The following is a 19,475-nucleotide window of genomic DNA, read 5'->3' as shown; positions in this document are numbered from 1 at the left end:
ATTCTCTGGTATTTGGAGGTACAAATGGTTGTGACGCACTATGCAGATGCTGGGAATTGATCCTGTGACCTCTGGAAGAGTAACCAGTGCTCTTGACTGCTTAGCCACCTTTCTAGTCCCTAGACTTGCCTTTTTTCATATCTACATGGCTTTTGGTGGTCAGACTCAGGTTACCAAGCTTGTGTGGGAGTGCTGGACAGCAAATCCAGGCTCTCCAACACTGTAGGAAAGGTGCCCTACATTTAACCCTTCGTATGTAATCTCTGAGTTGGTCTGCAATTTAGTATATAACTCAGGCCTTTGACACACAGCCTGTTTCTCACAGGCTAAGACCACAGGAGTACACACTATGGCCAGCCTCTCTGCCACATCTTAGTGAAGCTTTTTTTTTTTCTGGAGTTTATCATGTTATTGATAGAGGATGTACACAGTAGATCCATTACTTTTCTGTAACACTAGACAGCTTGTGATTTATTTTTTGTTTGTTTGTTTTGTTTTTACTTAAGGATGATCAGATCATTAACTGGCTGCTGGAATTTCGTTCCTCTGTCATGTACTTGACAAAAGACTTTGAGCAACTTATAAACATCATATTGGTAAGTTCACTTTATTTCGCTAACTAGCAGATAGTTTTGTACTTTGAAAACAGTGTGTACACCCTTCTGTCATCTTCCTCTTCCATGTCTAGAGATTGCCCTGGTTGAATAGAAGTCAGACGGTGGTGGAGGAGTATTTGGCTTTTCTTGGTAATCTTGTGTCAGCACAGACTGTCTTCCTTAGACCATGTCTCAGCATGATTGCTTCTCATTTTGTACCTCGTAAGTAGATGGATTTTGCTTGTAAAAATGGATTTTCTTCTTCCTCTCCCCCACCCCTCACTTGTTTTCTCTGCCCTTACCTTCCTTATTCAAAAGTCTGTAGTTTGCTGGGCTCACATATATGGGCTCAGGTCATGGTGGTGCTTCTGATGACTGCTACTTTACAGAGCCCTGTGATGGCATAAGGCACCACAGGCAGGAAGCACGTGGATGTAGTCCAACTCACTTAATTTCAGGTTTTTCCTACATGTCTGTATGTGTACCCTGCATGCAGAGAGGCTACAAGGGTGTGTCAGATCCCTTGGAACTAGAATTACAGGCATTTGTGAGCTGCCATGTGTGTGAAGGGGATCTGGCCCTCTGGAAGAGCTAGTTCTCAACTCTAAGTGATCTTTAATGTCTCTCACCTTTAAAAAGACCTGTTCATTGTTTATGCCCATGACAGGATAGAATAACAAATTTCCCTTTTCCTCCAAAGCCCGAGTTATTGTCAAGGAAGGTGGCATTGATGTTTCAGAGTCTGAGGATGAAGATGACAGTAAGTAAGATCTTTGAACATAGATTAGAATGCACGGTAAAAATCTCACCGCTTATTCTCCTGGAGGACAACAACGAATGATAGCCTTTGATAGATTCTTTCGGTTGGTGGTTTTTTTTTTTTTTTTTTTTTTTTTTTTTGAGACAGGGAGGGTCTCACTATGTGGTCCTGGCTGTCTTGAAATTCATGTGGACCAGGTTGGCCTCACATTCACAGAGATCCACCTGCTTCTGCCTTTGAGTGCTGGGGTTAAAGGCGTGCACCACCACACCCAGCTTGATAGACTCTGTTGACACACCCCTATTGGGCAGTCACCTACCCTAAGAGTATTATTAAATAGCTCTCCCCAGCCCTCACTGGAGACAGGGCCTTATGTATCCCAGAACTTACACATCTTCTTTCCCTACTTTCTGAATGCTGGATTACACTATATACTGCCATATCTGTTTTGTGTAGATTGAACTCAGTGTTTTGTGAATGTTAGGCAACCAGTCTACCAGCTGACACCCCCCCCCCCCCATTTTATTTTACTTTATTTTTCAAGTAGTGTCTGTAGATCTGGCCTGGCCTCCAACTCACAGCAGTCCTGCTTCAGCCTCTGGAGTGTTTCGTTATATGCAAGTGTTGTCATGCTTCACCAAGAACTATAGCTCTTTTGGAAGAGTCTATGCAGTGTGACATAATTAATCTGTGTAATCCTCATTGTTAATTGAAGGGACAAACCATGCAATTCTTATTTCTCTACTCGTGTCTACTCAGTTACTGAGTTTTGGTTAGAAAGTGCTTTTAGCTTTAGGAACATGATTTTGCAGTTTTTAGTTTTGATGTTTATACTTTCAAATTTTTCTTTGTAGATCTTCCTGCAAATTTTGACACATGTCACAAAGCCTTGCAAATAATAACAAGATATGTCCCTTCGTGAGTATTTTGTTGACTTTGAGTCATAATGTTTGGTTTAACAGGTTGGGGGTTAGTTCTGGTGGGTCACCTGCCTGTAATGTGTGCATACATCTCTGGAGGGAGGAAAGAGATGATTAGTAGATTAGTGGATTATAAAGCACTATAGCATTAAAAGCTGGGCTATATGCTCTTTTTCAGTTGTGTTGATAGCACATGTTGAAAATGGTGTTTCTATTTCCTGTTTGTTATGTTTGTTATTTTGATTTATTTAAAAATTTAATTTGTGTGTAGGCATAGGTGTTCAGTGTGCCATCATACTGGTCGGAAGACATCTATCAGAGTAGATTCCATTCTGCCACCTTGTAGTTGGAGCTCAAACTCAAGATGCAAATGTCTGTCCCTCCAAATCATCTCATGCCTGTTTAACTGTTTTATATTTAACTTACACATAGTGGTCCTACCTCTGTTTTGTATAGAAGTGGGTATTTTTACTTTTATCTCCAAAGGATATGGTATCTAAATACTTCTACCAAGATCCTGTATGTACACTTGTACTGTGCCATATGAATGAACTGCATTATAAAAGGTTGGAGGCGGGGCTGGAGAAGTGGCTCAGTGGTTAGAGCACTGAGTGCTCTTCCAGAGGTCCTGAGTTCAATTCCCAGCAACCACATGGTGGTTCACAACCATCTGTAATGGGATCTGATGCCCTCTTCTGGGGTGTCTGAAGACAGCTACAGTGTACTTATATACAATAAATAAATACATCTTTTAAAAAAAAAAGCTTGGAGGCCGTGTGGGTTTTCCTGGTAACTTTACTTTTGACACCTAAGAGTGGGAAGGTAGGAATGGGTGTGGTGTACTGCATATATGGAAGCTCAGCAGTTGGGAAGATGGGGACAGGAGAGTTAGGCATTTCGCGGGATTTTTGGCTACACACAGTTTGATGCTAGCGGCCTCATGAGACCCTGTCTTAATTTAAAAAAAAATCTCAAGTTAATGGTACTTTGCCTCTTTAATATACTTATGTAATGATAGATATTTTGAATTTTAAACTGAAGTCTGTTAAGCTTCTCTAGAAGAAAAGTTTGTCTTGATTTGCCATGACAAAGTGAGCAAAGCATATTCTTATGTAAGTTGTTAAAGGTTTTCTCTGAGAGGCCTTGACTTGGCCTCCCTGCTTGAGGCAAGTGTCTTTTGCCTCTCACATCCTTAGTGCTAATAGGATGCCAGTGCCAGCATCTTAGAAAGTCCAGTCCAGTTAACATGCATTGCTTTTTTTTTTTTTTTAAATAGGACACCATGGTTTCTAATGCCAATACTGGTAGAAAAATTTCCATTTGTGAGGAAATCAGAGAGAACACTGGTAAGACATCTTTCACGGAAAATTGTTTTGTGACTTTATTTTAGATGGTATTATTACTGTTAATTATTACTCTGAATTTCTTTAACATTTTTTAATGATTTATTTTATTTTATGTACATTGGTGTTCTACCTGCTTGTGTGTGTATATGAGGGTGTCAGATCCCTGGAACTGGAGTTGCATACAGTTGTGAGTTGCCATGTGGGTGCTGAGAATTGAACCTGGGTCCTCTGGTAGAGCCGCCAGTGAGTGCTCTTAACCGCTGAGCCATCTCTTCAGCCCCTAATATTAATACCTTAAAAATACCTTTCTAGATTTTTAAACTCAGGACCTCTGTTTCACTGAGTTGTGGTATAGGTCTGTAATCCCACAGTCTGAGGGCTATTCTTAGCTAGTGTGAGATCCTATCCCAAAAAAATCAAGAGAGAAGACTGAGAACATTCCTCATGTTGTTTTCTTTTTGTTAACATATTTTTTTGAAACAGGATCTTAATCTGTAGGCCAGTCTGGCCTCAGGATGTCTTAAGTGCTGGGGTTATAGGTGTGGCCTACCACACCTAAGTGTCTAATTCTTTGGGATTCTTAGTGTCATTATTATGTGTAAGTCATGGTTAGAATCCGTTTCAGAAATAACTTTTGTGTTAAATGCTTACACATACACAAGAGTTACTAGGGAGGCTGCAGATGGAGCTCAGTGGCAGAATGCTTGGGTAGCTTACATAAAGTCCTGGATTTGATCCTCAGCACCACAGCTGGGTAGATTAGAAAGAAAGTTACCAGAAGTCAATAGTGTGTTACTAAGTAGAAACACTGACTGGGGATGATTGAATTAATTATACTTAACATATATACATTTGCACGGTACAGTTTAGAAAGTTTTCTGTTTATGTATTTAAAATAAAAGTTTTGTAATTTATGTTTTACTTATGTCCTGAAGCATTGTGCTGAACTATTCATCTCTGTATATCTCATGCTTAGGAATGCTATGTTCATAACCTATTAAGGATAAGTTTATATTTCCCAACGTTGAGGCGTGAAATTCTCGAGCTTATTATTGAAAAGTCACTCAAGTTAGATGTAAGTATCAGATCGCCTGTATTTTTCCCTCTATTTTTATTTATGGAACTATTTTATTTATTTATGACTATGTATTTGTATGTGGAAAACAGTCTAATTCTTTGCTTCATTCTAGTCATACTTTTTGAACTTAGCCTATTCTCTGGGAGTTGCAGACAGTTCAGTCTGTGGTTAAGGGCAAGGTGTAAAGTAAGCAGTCGTCAAAGACAGAGGTGCATTCTGAGAGTGCTGTGAGTCAGACCGCCTGTTGGGACTGTGTATGATGATACGGTGTGAAAAAGGCCCAGAATGGGTGCTGAAATGAGATGCTGCACCTATCTGTGTCTGAAAATTCTTACTTGTGTCAGGCTTTGTTCTGCTTTGTTCTGTTCAAAGAAACAAAGAGGAATGAGGCTGCATAAGTTACATGTTCCAGTTTGGACAGGTTTAGTTGTAGGTAGGGGCTAATTGGAGAGTACTTACTGTGGTAGTTTGAATAGGTATGGCTCCCACAGACTCGTGTGTTTGAGTTCTTGACCCATAGGGAGTGGCACTGTTAGGAGGTGCAGCCTTTTGGAGTAGGTGCGGCCTTGTTGGAGGAAGTGTGTCACTGTGGGGCTGGCTTTGAGGTCTCACGCTCAAGCTCAGCCCAGGGTGGGATACAGTCTCCTGCTGCTGCCTTCAGGTCAAGGTGTAGAGCTTAGAACGCCTCCAGCACCATGTCTGCCTGCACGCTGCCATGCTTCCCACCATGAGGATAATGGACTAAAACCTGTGAAACTAAGCCAGCCCCAGTTAAATGTTTTCCTTTATACGAGTTGCTGTGTTCATGTTGTCTCTTCACTAAGACACCAAGTAGTTGTAGCTAGAGAACTAAGAATAAGCTAGTGAAACAATTCGGTCAGGGCAGGGAGTAAGAGTGTTCAAAAGGGGGAGGCAACTTAATCTGTGAATGTTGGGAGGATCTGGAAGAATAGAGTCTGACTGGTCAGTACCATCAAGGATGAGCAAAGCAAGTCTTTGTACTTGGCTTGCATAGATGGCTCTGCAAGTAAAGTGCTCATGAAAGCTTTGAGTAGGTTTTGTGGCCTGCTAATAGTGAAAGTGCTTGGAAGGGAAAAATAGTCTCCAAAGCTAGCTGGTTAGTTAAACTAACCTTATCTTCAAACTCTAGGTTCTGAAAGACCCTGCCTTGGTGAATAAGGTTGAAAACAATTGAGGGAGACTCCTGATAGATTACATTGGGCCTACCCCCATAATGTATAAATTTAGGTCACATGCATGGAAACATGCATGTGTATATATATAACATACACAATCAATCAATTAATTAATATTTGATTGATTGATTGTACCTGTGGGGATCAGAAAAGGCATTCCCTATTGGAGTTAGAGGTGGTTGTGAGCAACCGTGTAGCTGTTGGAAAATCAAACCCTTGTCTTCAACAAAAGCAGTCAGTGCTCTTAACTGCCAAGCCATTTCTTTAGCCCTTGCATGTGAAATTTTTATTAAAAATTATTAAAGTTTATTAAAATTGTAATAGTTTCTGGTGTTTTCTGAGATGGTTTGCCAGTGAATACTGCAGATGGTTAGGGGTAGGCTTTTTAGAGAGTCTGAGGTGTAGGCATGGCTCAAAATTGGGGATACTTGAATAGGGCTTGAATAGTTGAATAGGATATTTGAATTGGGAATACTTGAAAACCTGAGGAGAAACAACTCTTCAACTCTTTATTTTTATTTTTGTTTTGTTTTGTTTTTCGGTTTTTCAAGACAGAGTTTCTTTCTCTAACAGAGCCCATGCTGTCTTGGATTCACTTTATAGACCAGGCTGGCCTTAAAGTCATAGAAATCCACCTGCCTCTGCCTCCTCCTGAGTGCTGAGATTAAAGGTGTGCACACCTCTCCTGCCCACCACCAGCTATTGTTCTTTGAGACAGGGTCTTTCTTCCTGGTTGCTGTGGAATTCATTATCTGTACCAGGTAGGCCTTGAACTCACAGAAATCTGCCTGCCCCTGCCTCTGCCTCTTGAGTGCTGGTGTTAAAGCATGCATTGCTATGCCCAGCAAGATAGAATTCTTAGTGGAGAAAAGCATTTAGTATTTTTCATTTTTGTCAGCTTTTGATTTCCCCCACCTTAAACATTTGATTACTTTTTGTATCCTGTGCGGTGGCATGTATGTGGCGATCAGAGAACACCTTATGGAAGTTGGTTCTCTCCTTGCACCATGTCTGTTCTGGGGATTGAGTGACTTGGTAGCAATTACCTTTACCCACTAAGCTATCTTCCCTGGCTCTGAGTTACCCATCCATCCATCCATCCATCCATCCATCCATGAATTTGTCTTATTTTATGTAATGTTTATGTATGTATTTATGTTTGTTTGATTGTATGTTTACGCATCTCTTATGTGTGCGGTAAGTGCAGAGGTCTGAAAAGGGTGTTAGATTGGCTGGAACTAGAGTTAAAGATGGGTGCGAGTTGTCATGTGGATGCTGGAAGTTGAACGTAGGGAAAAAAAGTGCTTTTAGCTGCTGGTGGAAGTAGCACACTCCGTGAAGGCCGGCAGGTTTCTAGAGTTTGGGGCCAACCTGATGTATAGAATGAGTTCTAGGCCAGCCAGTGCTCCATAGAGAAATCATGCCCTGAAAAACCAGATGGATGGATGGATGGATGGATGGATGCATGGATGGATGCATGGATGGATGCATGGATGGATGGATGGATGGATGGATGGATGGATGCATGGATGCATGGATGCATGGATGCATGGAAGCATGGATGGATAGAAGGGTGGATGGACGGACAGATGGAAAAGAACAGCTGAGCCATCTCTCTAGTCCCTGAATTTTGTTTATTGAATCCAAGGCCAGCCTCCTCGTGCCTGCCACATCCTACAATATTCATCTTTTCTTTTCCTTCCTTCCCTTCTTTCTTTTTCTTTTTTTCTTGAAGGGAGTCTCTATAGTTCCTGGTAGCTTTGAATTGTAGATTCTCTTGTCTCAATCTCCTGAGTGTTGGGATTATGTTGTATTCTATCACATGCTGACAAAACACTGTTGTAGTGCTTTATAAGATGCTGATGGAGCCCTTTAAAATAAGTGCAGTAAGCCTGGTGCAGCGGCTCTGACCTTTAACCCCAGCACTCAGGCTGCAGAGGCATCTCTCTGAGTTGGAGACCAGTGTGGTCTACAAAGTGAGTTCCAGGACAGCCTGGGCTGTGTGGGGAGACTCTGTCTGGAAAGACAAACAATAGAAAGTGTATTTAGTAGGGTAATTTTCAGCTGCAAATAGCGACATTTTTAAATGCTTTCACTTATTTTTCATGATCCAGGTGAGTGTGTCGCGGCAGGATATTGACGATGCTGAAGAGACAGCAGCTCAGACTTATGGTGGGACAGACGCCGCAGAAGGACTGTTTAATATGGTCAGCATCTCTTTGCTTTGGCATTGATGGTTACATTTCTTTGTTTTAATCTTGTATTTTGATTCTTGTCCTTGTTAGCATTTCTTCTAACAGAAGCTTACTTTGGAGCTTTATCACTTCAGAGTGTGGAAAGACAGCTACTGGCTTAGCTTTTTTCAAGGATTTCAGTTAGAATAGTGGAGGGGCTGAAGGATAGCAGTGCAGGCGGAGTGCTTGTCTTGTGTGTATAAGGACCTTAGTTTGACCCCTAGACCCCAGATAAAAATGTTGGGTATAGTGACATGTGCTCAGAATCCTAGCACCAGTGAGGCACAGACAGAAAGACCTCTGGTGTGGCAGTTGGGCCAGTCTAGAATAAGTGGTGACCTCTAGCTTAATGAGAGACTGTTCAGAGGTGGATGGCAGTCCCAAGGAAGATGAGACTAAACAACCTGTGTGCCTGCACACGTCCTTGTGGTAAATACACAAAGAGTTTGACAAACTTGTAAATACCTTCTTAAATGAGTCTGTTGTTGGGATTACAGGTAAATAACATGCCTGGTGCTGGCATGTTTTTTACTGCCTATATAAGATGCTAATGGAGCCTTTTAAGATAAGTGCAGTAACCTTATCTTATGTCTAAGGTTTTAAGTTTGTTTTTGGTGAAATTTGTCACTTTCATTCATCAAATATTTTTCGTTGTTTCTGTAAACCACAAGCATCTGAGGAAACAGCAAGCACAAAATGTCCCAGTTTAGTTTTTATTTTAAAATTTATGTTCAATGGTGTTTTCTCTGCATGTCTGTGTGAGGGTGTCAGAAACTGCTGTGGCCTGGAGTGAGGTGTCATGTGGAATAGAACCCAGGTCCTCTGGAAGAGCAGCTAGTACTCTTTTAACAGCTAAGCCATCTCTCTGGGGCCTAGTTCCTATGTTTTGCCTTAAAGTCGTCATTCTTTAATTGGGACAATGTATACTGTAGAGGTTAACTGACCAAAGTTTGAGCTGAATTGAGGTACTGTTGAATCCAGGCATCAGGGTGCAAGAAAGCTGGGAGGAAACTAAGTGAGAGCCTGTTTTCTGGATGGAGCAGGTAGTAGCACACATGTGTGCCATGGGGAGAATAGGCCAGAGGTCAATTTTTTGGGGTCCATTTTCTTCTCCCATGTAGATTCTGGAGATGAGACAGACTATGATCACTAGCAAACCCCTTCACTCATTAGGAATCCCTGTGGCTCTGTGCCACCTTTGAATTCTGGACATTGGTTCTGAGTCTGTGACTGCAGAGGCTGTGTGTTCTTGGCAGACCACACAATAGCTTTAAGACGCCTACCCAGATCTGGGAAAGGTGACCAGCACTGCAGAGCCAGGCATGGGAATGTGTTGTTGGCATAGCCAGTTCTGTCTGGGTCTTCCTGAGAGTCAGGGCTGGGGATACATATATGCTTAGTCTGCATGAGGATCCAGTCCCAGTCCCTCCCTCTCACACTCCCCCCCCCCCCAAAAAAAAAAGAGAGAGAGAGACTAGACTGGTGTTTATTTAAAATTCGGTATCTGACTGATCGACATTTCTGCTTGAGAGTCTGGGACAGTGTGTGTGTTTTCTCATCTTTTAGAAGAAATAGTCGCCTGTGTCAGTTTCCCCAGACATTAAGGATTCTGTGACTTTTATAATGTCGGTTTCCACTTGCTCAAAGGATGAAGATGAGGAAACTGACCCTGAGAAGAAAGCTGAGCAGGAGCGGCCTGGCCGGATGGCTCATCCCACTGCAGAGCGCCTGGACATCCTGCTGTCCTTGCTGCTCTCCTACATTGACGATGTCTGCCATGTGCAAGGTAACCACCAGGGTACCCTAGAGTTGGTCCAAACCCTGAGGATGAGATAAAGGGCCAGGTCCATCACCTCTGTGCCAGTGTCACACAGTTTGAAAATGGAGGCAGTGGGGTTAAGACTTCAGTATTTGTAGTAAACTTCAAAGCCCATGCATGATGTTCTCAGTGTTGGGCTAATGGAGTTTGGATGACTTTAGAAGAAATCCCCTGTATTTGAGATGCTCAGGAAGTTTAGTGGTGTACTGACCATCTTAGCATGATGCCTGTATTCATGATGGCAGGTGTTTTCATTATACCCAGTCTCAGGACTTCAACTTTACAGAGCAAACCAGTCCTCAGGACACAACTTCATGTCCACGCACTCTTCTGTGGTTTAAGAATGGGTTTATTAGCAAGGCTTGGTGGCACAAGGGAGTTAGAGGTAGATGGATCCCTGAGTTAGAGACCCAAGTCTTGGGACAGGTGTGGATACATAGAGAAGCCCTGTCTCAAAAACCAAAAAAGAAAAAAAAAAAAAAAGGAATGCGTTTAATCAGCATAGAAGTTGTGGACATAGTAGTCCATATCTGTAGTCTCAGACTCTGGGAGGTAGAGGCAGGAGGAATATGAGTTCAAGATCAGCGTTTTCTACATAGAATTGCAGGCCAGCTTGGACTGCATGAGACTGGCTTCACAGCAGTGTGTGAAGTAAGGCCTTGATTCCTTATCACTTGGATTACACTGAGAGAAGCAGTTTGGAGCCATTGAGATAATTCAGGAGCAAAACTGCTGCCTGCTTAATGCTGGGTTTTGGTTTGGTTTGTATTTGCTTTTTTTGCTTTTTGGCCTTTTCCTTATTTTTTATTCTTGAGCCTCATGGTACAAATGCTGATTTTTTTTTTTTTTTTTTTTTTTTTGTTGGTTGGTTAGTTTGGTTTTTCAAGAGAAAGTTTCTCTATGTAACAGCCTTAGTTATCCTGGAATTAATTTGGTAGACGAGGCTGGCTGTGAACTCAGAGAGATTCACCTGCCTCTGCCTCTGCCTCCTGTGTGCTGGTGTTAAAGGCATGCACTTCACTGCTTTCAGATGCTGATTCTTAATGGTGTTGTGTTTCTTTGAAAGTGTTTATGAAATTAAAATTAAAATTTTCTCTGTAGGTAAAATTGATAACAATAAAACAAAGGATTTATATCGTGATCTGATATCTATCTTTGACAAACTTGTGTTGCCCACACATGCCTCCTGCCATGTACAGTTCTTCATGTTTTTCCTTTGCAGCTTCAAATTGGTAAGTAAAATGGCGTTGCCATGATGATTGATTGATCGATTGATTGGTTGGTTGGTTGATTGATTGATTGGCTAGCTGGGAACTCAAGAGATCTGCCTGCCTTTACCTTATTTGTTTATTATATAGAGGGCATCAGATCCCATTACAGATGGTTGTGAGCATCCCATGTGGTTGCTGGGGTTTGAACTCAGGACCTTGGGAAGAGATGCCTTTACCTTATGAGTACTGGAATTAGAGGCGTGTGCTACCAGGCTCAACTAAAAATTTATTATTATTTTTTAAAAGTATGTGTACCTATGTGTGTCTGTGTGTGGTTATGTGTGTTGTGTGAGTATTGGTACTGATAGCATTTAGAAGAGGGCATCCCCTAGAGCTGAACTTTGGTATTCTGGAGCAGTATGGGCTCCTAATCCCCATCCCATCCCATCTTTCTAGCCCCTGTTTTATTATTTTATTCCACATTTTCCCCCTTAAAAACTGGAAGACAGTAAAGGTGGTCACTACATGGTGCCTTTCCCCTTCTGGTGGCACTGGGGCTTAAATCCAGCTCTTGTAAGGGAAGCAAGCAAGTTCTCTACCAAGCAAGCTATCCTTGGCTCCCAACCCTGAAGATATTTGTGGGATTTTTTTTTTTTTTTTTTTTTTTTTTTTTGGTTCTTTTTTTCGGAGCTGGGGACCGATTGTAGGATATTTTTAAAGGCAGAGTCTCCGTATAGCCCTGGCTGTCCTGGAGCTAGAGATATAGACCAGACTGGTATCAAACTCAGAGAGACCTGCCTGCCTCTGCGTCCTAAGGACTGATTGTTACAGGTGTGCTCCATTACCCCTGGCCTGGGGCATTATTTCTTTTATCCTCTTACAGCATTGAGAGCCACCTGAGGTGGGTACGAGGAATCAAGCACTTGTCTTTGAAAAGAGCAGCAAACCCTCTTAGCTGCTGAGCCTTCTCTCCAGCCCCACTGCCTTCATTTTCAAACTGTGTGACACTGGCACAGAAGGTGATGTGTCTGACCCTTTATCTCAGAGAGAGGGGGTTGTGGCGGGGGAGAGAACTTGTGTACATTCTTGGACCTTCTGCAGTGTTCACAGAGAGAGGTCAGAGGTCACCCGAGGAAGTTCTCTTCTACTGCTTGGGTACCAGGGATCAAGCATAGTGACCTATCTTTTAGTCCCTTAGCCAAACTTCCTAACCCAGAGTTTTATAACTGTAGGTTTGGGCTTTCTCCTTTTAGGAAAATAGAAATCAAAGCCACGAGAAGTTCCCCAGCCCTATTTTGGCCGCACCTATCTTACAGAGTCAACAACAATGCAGAGAAAATTGGTCCCAAAGCTAACTTCAGTCTTAACCTGAGTACTCCTGGTTTTAGAGAACAGTCTTATGCCTTTTGCTAGTAAGCCCATAGGCAATTATTCCTTTCTGTAAGTTTGCATCTGCATGGCTGAGATCAGGGCTATGAACAAAGAGGATACTTTGTGTTCATAGCAAGGACCCCTGGGCAGCTCTAGGGAATGTGGACAAGTTCTGGTTTTCAGGTTTAGCTTAGCATCCAAATTACTCAGTCTTTTTTTGTTTGTTTGTTGTTTGTTTGATTTTTTTGAGATAGGATCTTACTACGTATCCCCGACTGGCCTGGAACTTGCTGAGTAGTCCAGCTGACCTTGTACTTGCAGAGCTTTTCCGATGTGCAGGTCACAAAGCTCTCCCTCAGACCTACATTCAGTCTGTGTGTGTGTGTGTGTGTGTGTGTGTGTGTGTGTGTGTGTGTGATTTTATTTTTTTAATTATATATATGGGTATTTGGCCTGCATATCCTTCTGTGTACCACTTGCATGTCTGGTGTCCTCAGAGGCCAGAAGAAGAGGGCACTGGATCCCCTGAGACTGCACTCAGAGGATTGTGAGCTTCCGTGTAGGTGCTCCTAAGTTCTGTGCAAGAGCAGCAAGTGCTCTTAGCTGCCGAGTTGTCCTTCTAGCTCTGCAGTGACTTGTAAAATTAAATGTGACATTTATTAGGTTTGTGTGTCTTGTTTCTGGTTGTTGCTTGTGGTGGTGGGGTGTGTGTGTGTGTGTGTGTGTGTGTGTGTGTGTGTGATCATGTATGCACCTTACCATTATACACCTCTAGAGGTAAAAGAAGAGCGTTTGTGAGTGTGTTCCCTCCTTTTATTGTATGAATCCCAACTTCAGACTTGGTTATCAGGAACTCACACTTTGATTTGATGGCCACCTCTATTTGAGACCCATTGTATCATTTTTCACCTGGGATACTTTTTTAGTTTTAAGAGGTAGGGTTTCTTCTTTTTTTTTTTTTTTTTGTTTTTAATTAAAAAATACAATATATTCTGATCATGGTTTCCTAAACCTTATATCCCAGGTCCTCTCCATCCTTTCAACTCAAGGTCTTTCTTTCTTTCTTTCTCTCTTTGAGAAAACAAACAGGCAACAACAACAACAAAAACCCCACAAATAATAAGAACAATAGAAATAGTAGTACATAAAAAAGAGAAACAATAAGAAATGGTAGACAGACACACACACACAAACAAGATGTATAAAAACAGAATCAGAAACCTTAATATGCAAACAAAACTAAGAAAGATTTTGTATTGGCGATCTACTCCTGGGCATGGGGCATGCCCTTAAGTATGGTTTGAAAGGCCTTTGAGAAACCGATTTTTCCTTAATAAGGGGGAGTTGGAGATAGCTTTTCTTTCTGCCTGCTCTTCTACATAGTTACTGAGCCCCTGAGGGAAGGATTTGATGGAGACAGCCCATTTAGAACGGAGTGCTCCAAAGCCTCTTCAGTCTCTGCAGTGTCCAAACGTGGGTCTCTCTGTGTATTCCCATCTTCCTGCAGGAAGACGCTTCTCATGATGGATGAGCAAGACACCAATCAATAAGTATAGCAGAATGTTATTAAGAATCATTTTAGGGCTTCGTCTTCTAGCCAAACAGTAGTATTTGGGTTTTTGTTAACTCTATGGTCTATCCAATCTCGGCTTCTTACAAATATGTATATAGTTTTAGATGTTTCTATTGGAGTAGGTTTCTATATGACCCTTCAAATGGCCCACAGAGTTAGTTGTTCCTCCTTTACCCTTCTTCACTTCCTCCCTCCCTTCTTCCCTCCCTCCCTCTCTCCAATGAATCCTCTCATTCCTGTCTCCTCCCTGTCTCTCTCTAACTATACATTCTATTTTCTCCACCATGGGAAATCCTCCCATCCCTCCTACTTTATTCCTATATATCTAACCTCTTTATACTAATGCTTCGATAGGCACATAGGATTTTATCTTTGGGTTTGAGTTATGACTCTTAGGATGATTTTTTTCCTAGCTCCATCAATTTACCTGCAGATTCAAATATCTAATTAATTATTTATTTTCTCTCTTTCACAGTTGAATTGTGTGATTTGTTTTGTAAATGTATCTCTTTATTCATTCACCTACTGTGAATGACATCTAAGCTGTTTCTAGTTCTAGCTATTATGAACAGAGTGGCAGTGAACATGGATGATCAGAGTGTCTCTGTAGTAGGATAGAGTCCTTGGGTAGATGCCCAAGAGTGAGGTAGATCTATTTCCAGCTTTCTGAGGAACTACCACACTCTTTTCCATACCGGCTGTAAAATTTGTACTCCTTCGGCCGTGGATGAGTGTTTTCCTGAGGTGCCTGCACCCTTGCCAGTATGAGCTGTCCTTTGTCTTACTAATTTCAGCCATTCTGACTAGTGTGGAATGAAATCTCAGAGTAGTTTTGACTTGCATTTCCTTGATGACTAAGGATCCCTGAATGTTTCTCTAAGTGCTTCTCAGCCATTTGTGTCACATCTTTTGAGAACTCTGTTTAATTATGTGCTCCATTTTTAAACTGGGTTGTTTTCTTGATGTCCAGGTTTCGGTTTTTGTTTTTATTTTTGTTTTTAAGTTCTTTATGTATTTTAGATATTAACTTTTTCAGATGTGTAATTGGTGTAAGTTCTTTTCCCATTCTGTAGTTTTACATGTTGTCTGAACGACAGTGTCCTTTGCTGCACATGAGGTTTTTAATTCCATGAGGCCCCACTTACTGTTTTTAGTGCCTGTGCTATCAGTTTCTGTCTCAGCAAGTCTTCTCCTGTGCCAATGAGTTCAAGGCTATCCCCCACTTTCTCTTCTCTTGTATTCAGGTATAGTTGAGTTTTGTGCAGGGGGACTAATTGGGATCTATTTAAATTCTTCTACATGTAGCCATCCAGTTTGAATTTACTAGCATAATTTGTTGAAGATGCTCTTTTTTCTAGTATATATTTCTAGCTTTTTTTTTTGTCAAAAATCAGCTGTCCATAGGTGTGTGGACTAATGTCTAGGTCTTTGATTTGATTTCATTGATAAATATTTGTTGCCAATGCCATGCAATTTTTATTAGCATAGCTTGGTGGTCCCCTGAGATTGGGGATAGGGTGCCTCTTGTAGTTCTTTTATTGTTCAGGTTCGTGTTAACCATCTTCGTGTGTGTGTGTTTCCGTGTGAAGCTGGACGTTCCCTTGTAGGCTCTGTGGAGAGTTGTATCGGATCGCTAAACTGCTTTTTGTAGAAGTGCTGTTTTTACTAAATTCATCCTTCTGATCTGTGAGCATGGGAGATTGTTCCGTCTTCTAGTATTTTCTTCAGTGTCTTAAAAGTTTTTATTATATGAGTTTTCCCCTTGCTTGGTTAGATTTACCCCAAGATTTTTTTCTTTTGGAATTAAAGGCATATGCCTCCACTACTCAGCTTCTTTTGTAACTTTCATGTCTTGAACTGTGGTTATTATTTCATTCCACTATTTGTGTGTTCAAGTCTTCCTTAAGGAATCTGTTCATTAAGGTCCTTGAACACATGCACACTTGCTATTTTAAGGCCCTTGTGTACTGCCTTCCCCAGGGCCTGCTACAGCAGGGTCACTGGGTTCTGCTGGAGGCAGGTTGTTTTGGGTGTTAAAGGTTGCTCTTGCACTGCTGTCTGGGTGTTCTGCTCCTTGGTCTCTGCTGTCCTCTCCGGATCTTCTGGAGGTGATGGATTGTCTGATAGTGAGTGCCTGTGGAGGTACGTGTGGAGTACAGAGAAAGGAATCGAGAGATGGGCTGTGAGAAGGCTGAGTGAGGGTCCACAGGGGATCCTGGACGTAGGTCACATCATGCCACAGAATTGAAGAGAGACAGGGATGACATGTTTAGGGGTGGGCCTGGGTCTGGACTAAGAGTTAGAGGGTGAGAATGGAGAGATCTTAATGGAGGACAGTGTTGAGTCCCTGTCCAGAGCTCTTGGGGACCTTTGGGATAGAAAGTGTTTCTAGGTATGAGGACTAATGTGAAGGACTAAGGATGGGCTAGACGGGGGTGGTGTGCTGAGGGGTCCACAGGGAGAAGCAGAGCTGCATCTGGAGTAAGTGGAGGAAGAAGAGCCCTGCAGGTATCCTGCTAGGGTCGGGGGCGAGGCTGGGGGTGAGGCTGGGGGTGAGGCTGGGGACGGAGGCTGTAGTAGAGGTTGAGAAGAACACAACTTGAGTCCCAGCCCAGCAGCTGAGTCCTGGTGTTTCTAGTGTTAGTAACTAACACAGCCACGGGGTGGCAGAGAGCGGACTCTGCTGGGTTTTGCTTTTAAATAAGAACCATGACTGCTCTTTTGAGTTTAGCAGTGTTAGGTGACGCCTTCAGGGTGCTAAGAGCCAGAATATCTTCAATTAGAAAGATCAAGCCAGCAGTCTCTCTTGTTACAGGGGTTTGCAGAAGCATTTTTGGAACATCTCTGGAAAAAGTTGCAGGATCCAAATAACCCTGTCATCATCAGGCAAGCTGCTGCAAATTACATTGGAAGCTTTTTGGCAAGAGCTAAATTTATTCCTCTTATGTAAGTGACCTAACTTTCTAAATGCCTTTGTTTGTTGTTGTTTTAAGATTTATTTATTTATTTATTTTACGGGAGTATACCGTTGCTCTCTCCAGATACAACAGAAGAGGGCATCAGATCCCTTGGTTTCTGGGAATTGAACTCTGAACCTTTGGAAGAGCAGTGGTGCCATTAACCTTTGAGCTATCTCTTCATCTCTCTCTAAAACTCCTCTTAACGTTTGCTCTAGGAAGATTATAGTATTTTCTTTCTTTTTTTTTTTTTTTTGTTTTTTTTTTTTTTTGTTTTTTTTAATTTTTTTTTATTTTTTATTTTTTTATTAACTTGAGTATTTCTTATATACATTTCAAGTGTTATTCCCTTTCCCGGTTTCCGGGCAAAATCCCCCTCCCCCCTCCCCTTCCTTATGGGTGTTCCCCTCCCAACCCTCCCCCCATTGCCGCCCTCCCCCCATAGTCTAGTTCACTGGGGGTTCAGTCTTAGCAGGACCCAGGGCTTCCCCTTCCACTGGTGCTCTTACTAGGATATTCATTGCTACCTATGGGGTCAGAGTCCAGGGTCAGTCCATGTATAGTCTTTAGGTAGTGGCTTAGTCCCTGGAAGCTCGGGTTGCTTGACATTGTTGTACTTTTGGGGTCGCGAGCCCCTTCAAGCTCTTCCAGTTCTTTCTCTGATTCCTTCAACGGGGGACCTATTCTCAGCTCAGTGGTTTGCTGCTGGCATTCGCCTCTGTATTTGCTGTATTCTGGCTGTGTCTCTCAGGAGCGATCTACATCCGGTTCCTGTAGGCCTGCACTTCTTTGCTTTGTCCATCTTCTCTAATTGGGTGGCTGTATATGTGTGGGCCACATGTGGGGCAGGCTCTGAATGGGTGTTCCTTCAGTCTCTGTTTTAATCTTTGCCTCTCCCTTCCCAGCCAAGGGTATTCTTTTTCCTCATTTAATAGTATTTTCTTAAGTCAAAGAAATAGGCCTTATTTTTTAGTCTGTCTTTGTAAAGCAAGGGGGAAATTTGTTCACTACAATGCCAGATGTCTTTATTTCTAAGAAGCAGCTTGAGAAGGGGAGCCCTACATTTTGGATAAGAAGACGTACATGAGGCTTTAGAAAGTGTGTGTTCATGAGTTGTCCCTGAAAGCCTGTCTGTCGTGTTCATGGAGAACATGGTGGTGCAGATTGTTTTGATTCTTTTTGTAGGTTTGTCATTTTTCACTTGCTTTCCGAGTCACATGTGTCTGTTTGACCTGAGGAAAACCCTTTTTAAGGTAATTAGGTGTGGCATGGAGGCCAGTTTCTTCAGGGGGCTCCAGAAACTATCTTTCAGCAGAGATGCTGTTAACCCATCCCCCAGTCAACTGAAAGTCTGTGATTCCAGTTTTTGAGTCCAGGCCAGAAGAAGTTGTGATTCTTAGCCACACACATGCCCATTGGGTTGGAACCGATCCAGGAAGCCTGAGCTGGGTTGGAGACACTTGCTAAAATTTGGCCTCAGTTTAAAATTGGAAGGAATCCTTCAATCCCAGCACTTGGGAGGCAAAGGCAGGTGGAACTCTGAGGTCAAGGTCAGCCTGGTCAACAGAGTGAGTTCCAGGACAGCCAGGGCTACACAGAGAAACCCTGTCTCAAAACGAATGAAAAACCACAACAAAAAATTGGAAGGCAGCTTCCTACAACCATCCTTTTCCTTTTGATTCTGTTTTTGTTTTGTTTTCTTTATTATTATTTTATTGATTTATTTCTTTTTTGTGATGGGGATGGACCCCGAGACCTCATGCATGTTAAGTAATTGCCTACCAGTAAGCTACATGTCAGCCCATAGGTAGTACTTGAGCCTTCTTATAGTGGGTACTGAAAGACGTGTGTGTTTCTGCCTCTAGCTTTCTGATCAAATCAGTAACCCTTTTTTCTCTTTCTAGCACTGTGAAGTCATGCCTGGATCTTTTGGTTAACTGGCTGCACCTGTACCTTAATAGCCAGGATTCGGGAACAAAGGCTTTTTGTGATGTTGCACTCCATGGACCATTTTATTCAGCCTGCCAAGCTGTGTTCTACACTGTTGTTTTTAGACACAAGCAACTTTTGAGTGGCAACCTGAAGGAAGGTCAGCTGTGTGGCTCGGGCTGGGCTTTCTTGTTGTATTTACACCTTGGAGTGTTGTCTTCCAGGCCTGGGATCTCAGGACCTGAAAGAATGGGTGGAGTATAGTCTAAAGGAGACAACCTTACTTCAGTTTCAGTGTACTTTTATTTATACTGGAATGTAGCACAGAGATCAGTGAACTTAGGAGGGTTGCTTGGATCACATGACCAAGAAAACATGTAAATAAATGCTAATAAGTGCTTGCTAAACATTAACAGACAGCCCTTTTCCAGAACTTTCTCAAGACAAACCAATCTAAATACAATTGCTTGGCACGTACCATAGTG

The 19,475-nt window shown here is 42.2% G+C and overlaps 1 protein-coding gene across 3 annotated transcripts in view; it reads left to right on the top strand.

Moving 5' to 3' along the window:
* Rrn3 (RNA polymerase I transcription factor RRN3) overlaps positions 1-19,475 on the top strand; it is a 35,312-nt gene that overhangs the window by 8,583 nt on the left and 7,254 nt on the right. The window contains exons 4-14 of one of the 3 annotated variants that reach the window (NM_001443612.1): positions 507-596; positions 689-818; positions 1,297-1,356; positions 2,211-2,274; positions 3,553-3,622; positions 4,599-4,697; positions 8,011-8,103; positions 9,778-9,916; positions 11,051-11,181; positions 16,920-17,050; positions 18,966-19,150. In NM_001443612.1, the coding sequence (NP_001430541.1) occupies positions 507-596; positions 689-818; positions 1,297-1,356; positions 2,211-2,274; positions 3,553-3,622; positions 4,599-4,697; positions 8,011-8,103; positions 9,778-9,916; positions 11,051-11,181; positions 16,920-17,050; positions 18,966-19,150 (1,192 nt within the window). Of the gene's footprint in view, positions 1-506; positions 597-688; positions 819-1,296; positions 1,357-2,210; positions 2,275-3,552; positions 3,623-4,598; positions 4,698-8,010; positions 8,104-9,777; positions 9,917-11,050; positions 11,182-16,904; positions 17,051-18,965; positions 19,151-19,475 lie in introns of all 3 variants that reach the window. The other 2 variants (NM_001135846.2, XR_015630715.1) reach the window with 2 other exon arrangements.

This window comes from Rattus norvegicus, chromosome 10 (assembly GCF_021556685.1).
Source record: "Rattus norvegicus strain SHRSP/BbbUtx chromosome 10, alternate assembly SHRSP_T2T, whole genome shotgun sequence".
Taxonomy (NCBI): Eukaryota; Metazoa; Chordata; class Mammalia; order Rodentia; family Muridae; genus Rattus; species Rattus norvegicus.
The sequence above is the reverse complement of the archived record's forward strand: the minus strand, read 5'-3'. Positions and strand labels throughout refer to the sequence as shown.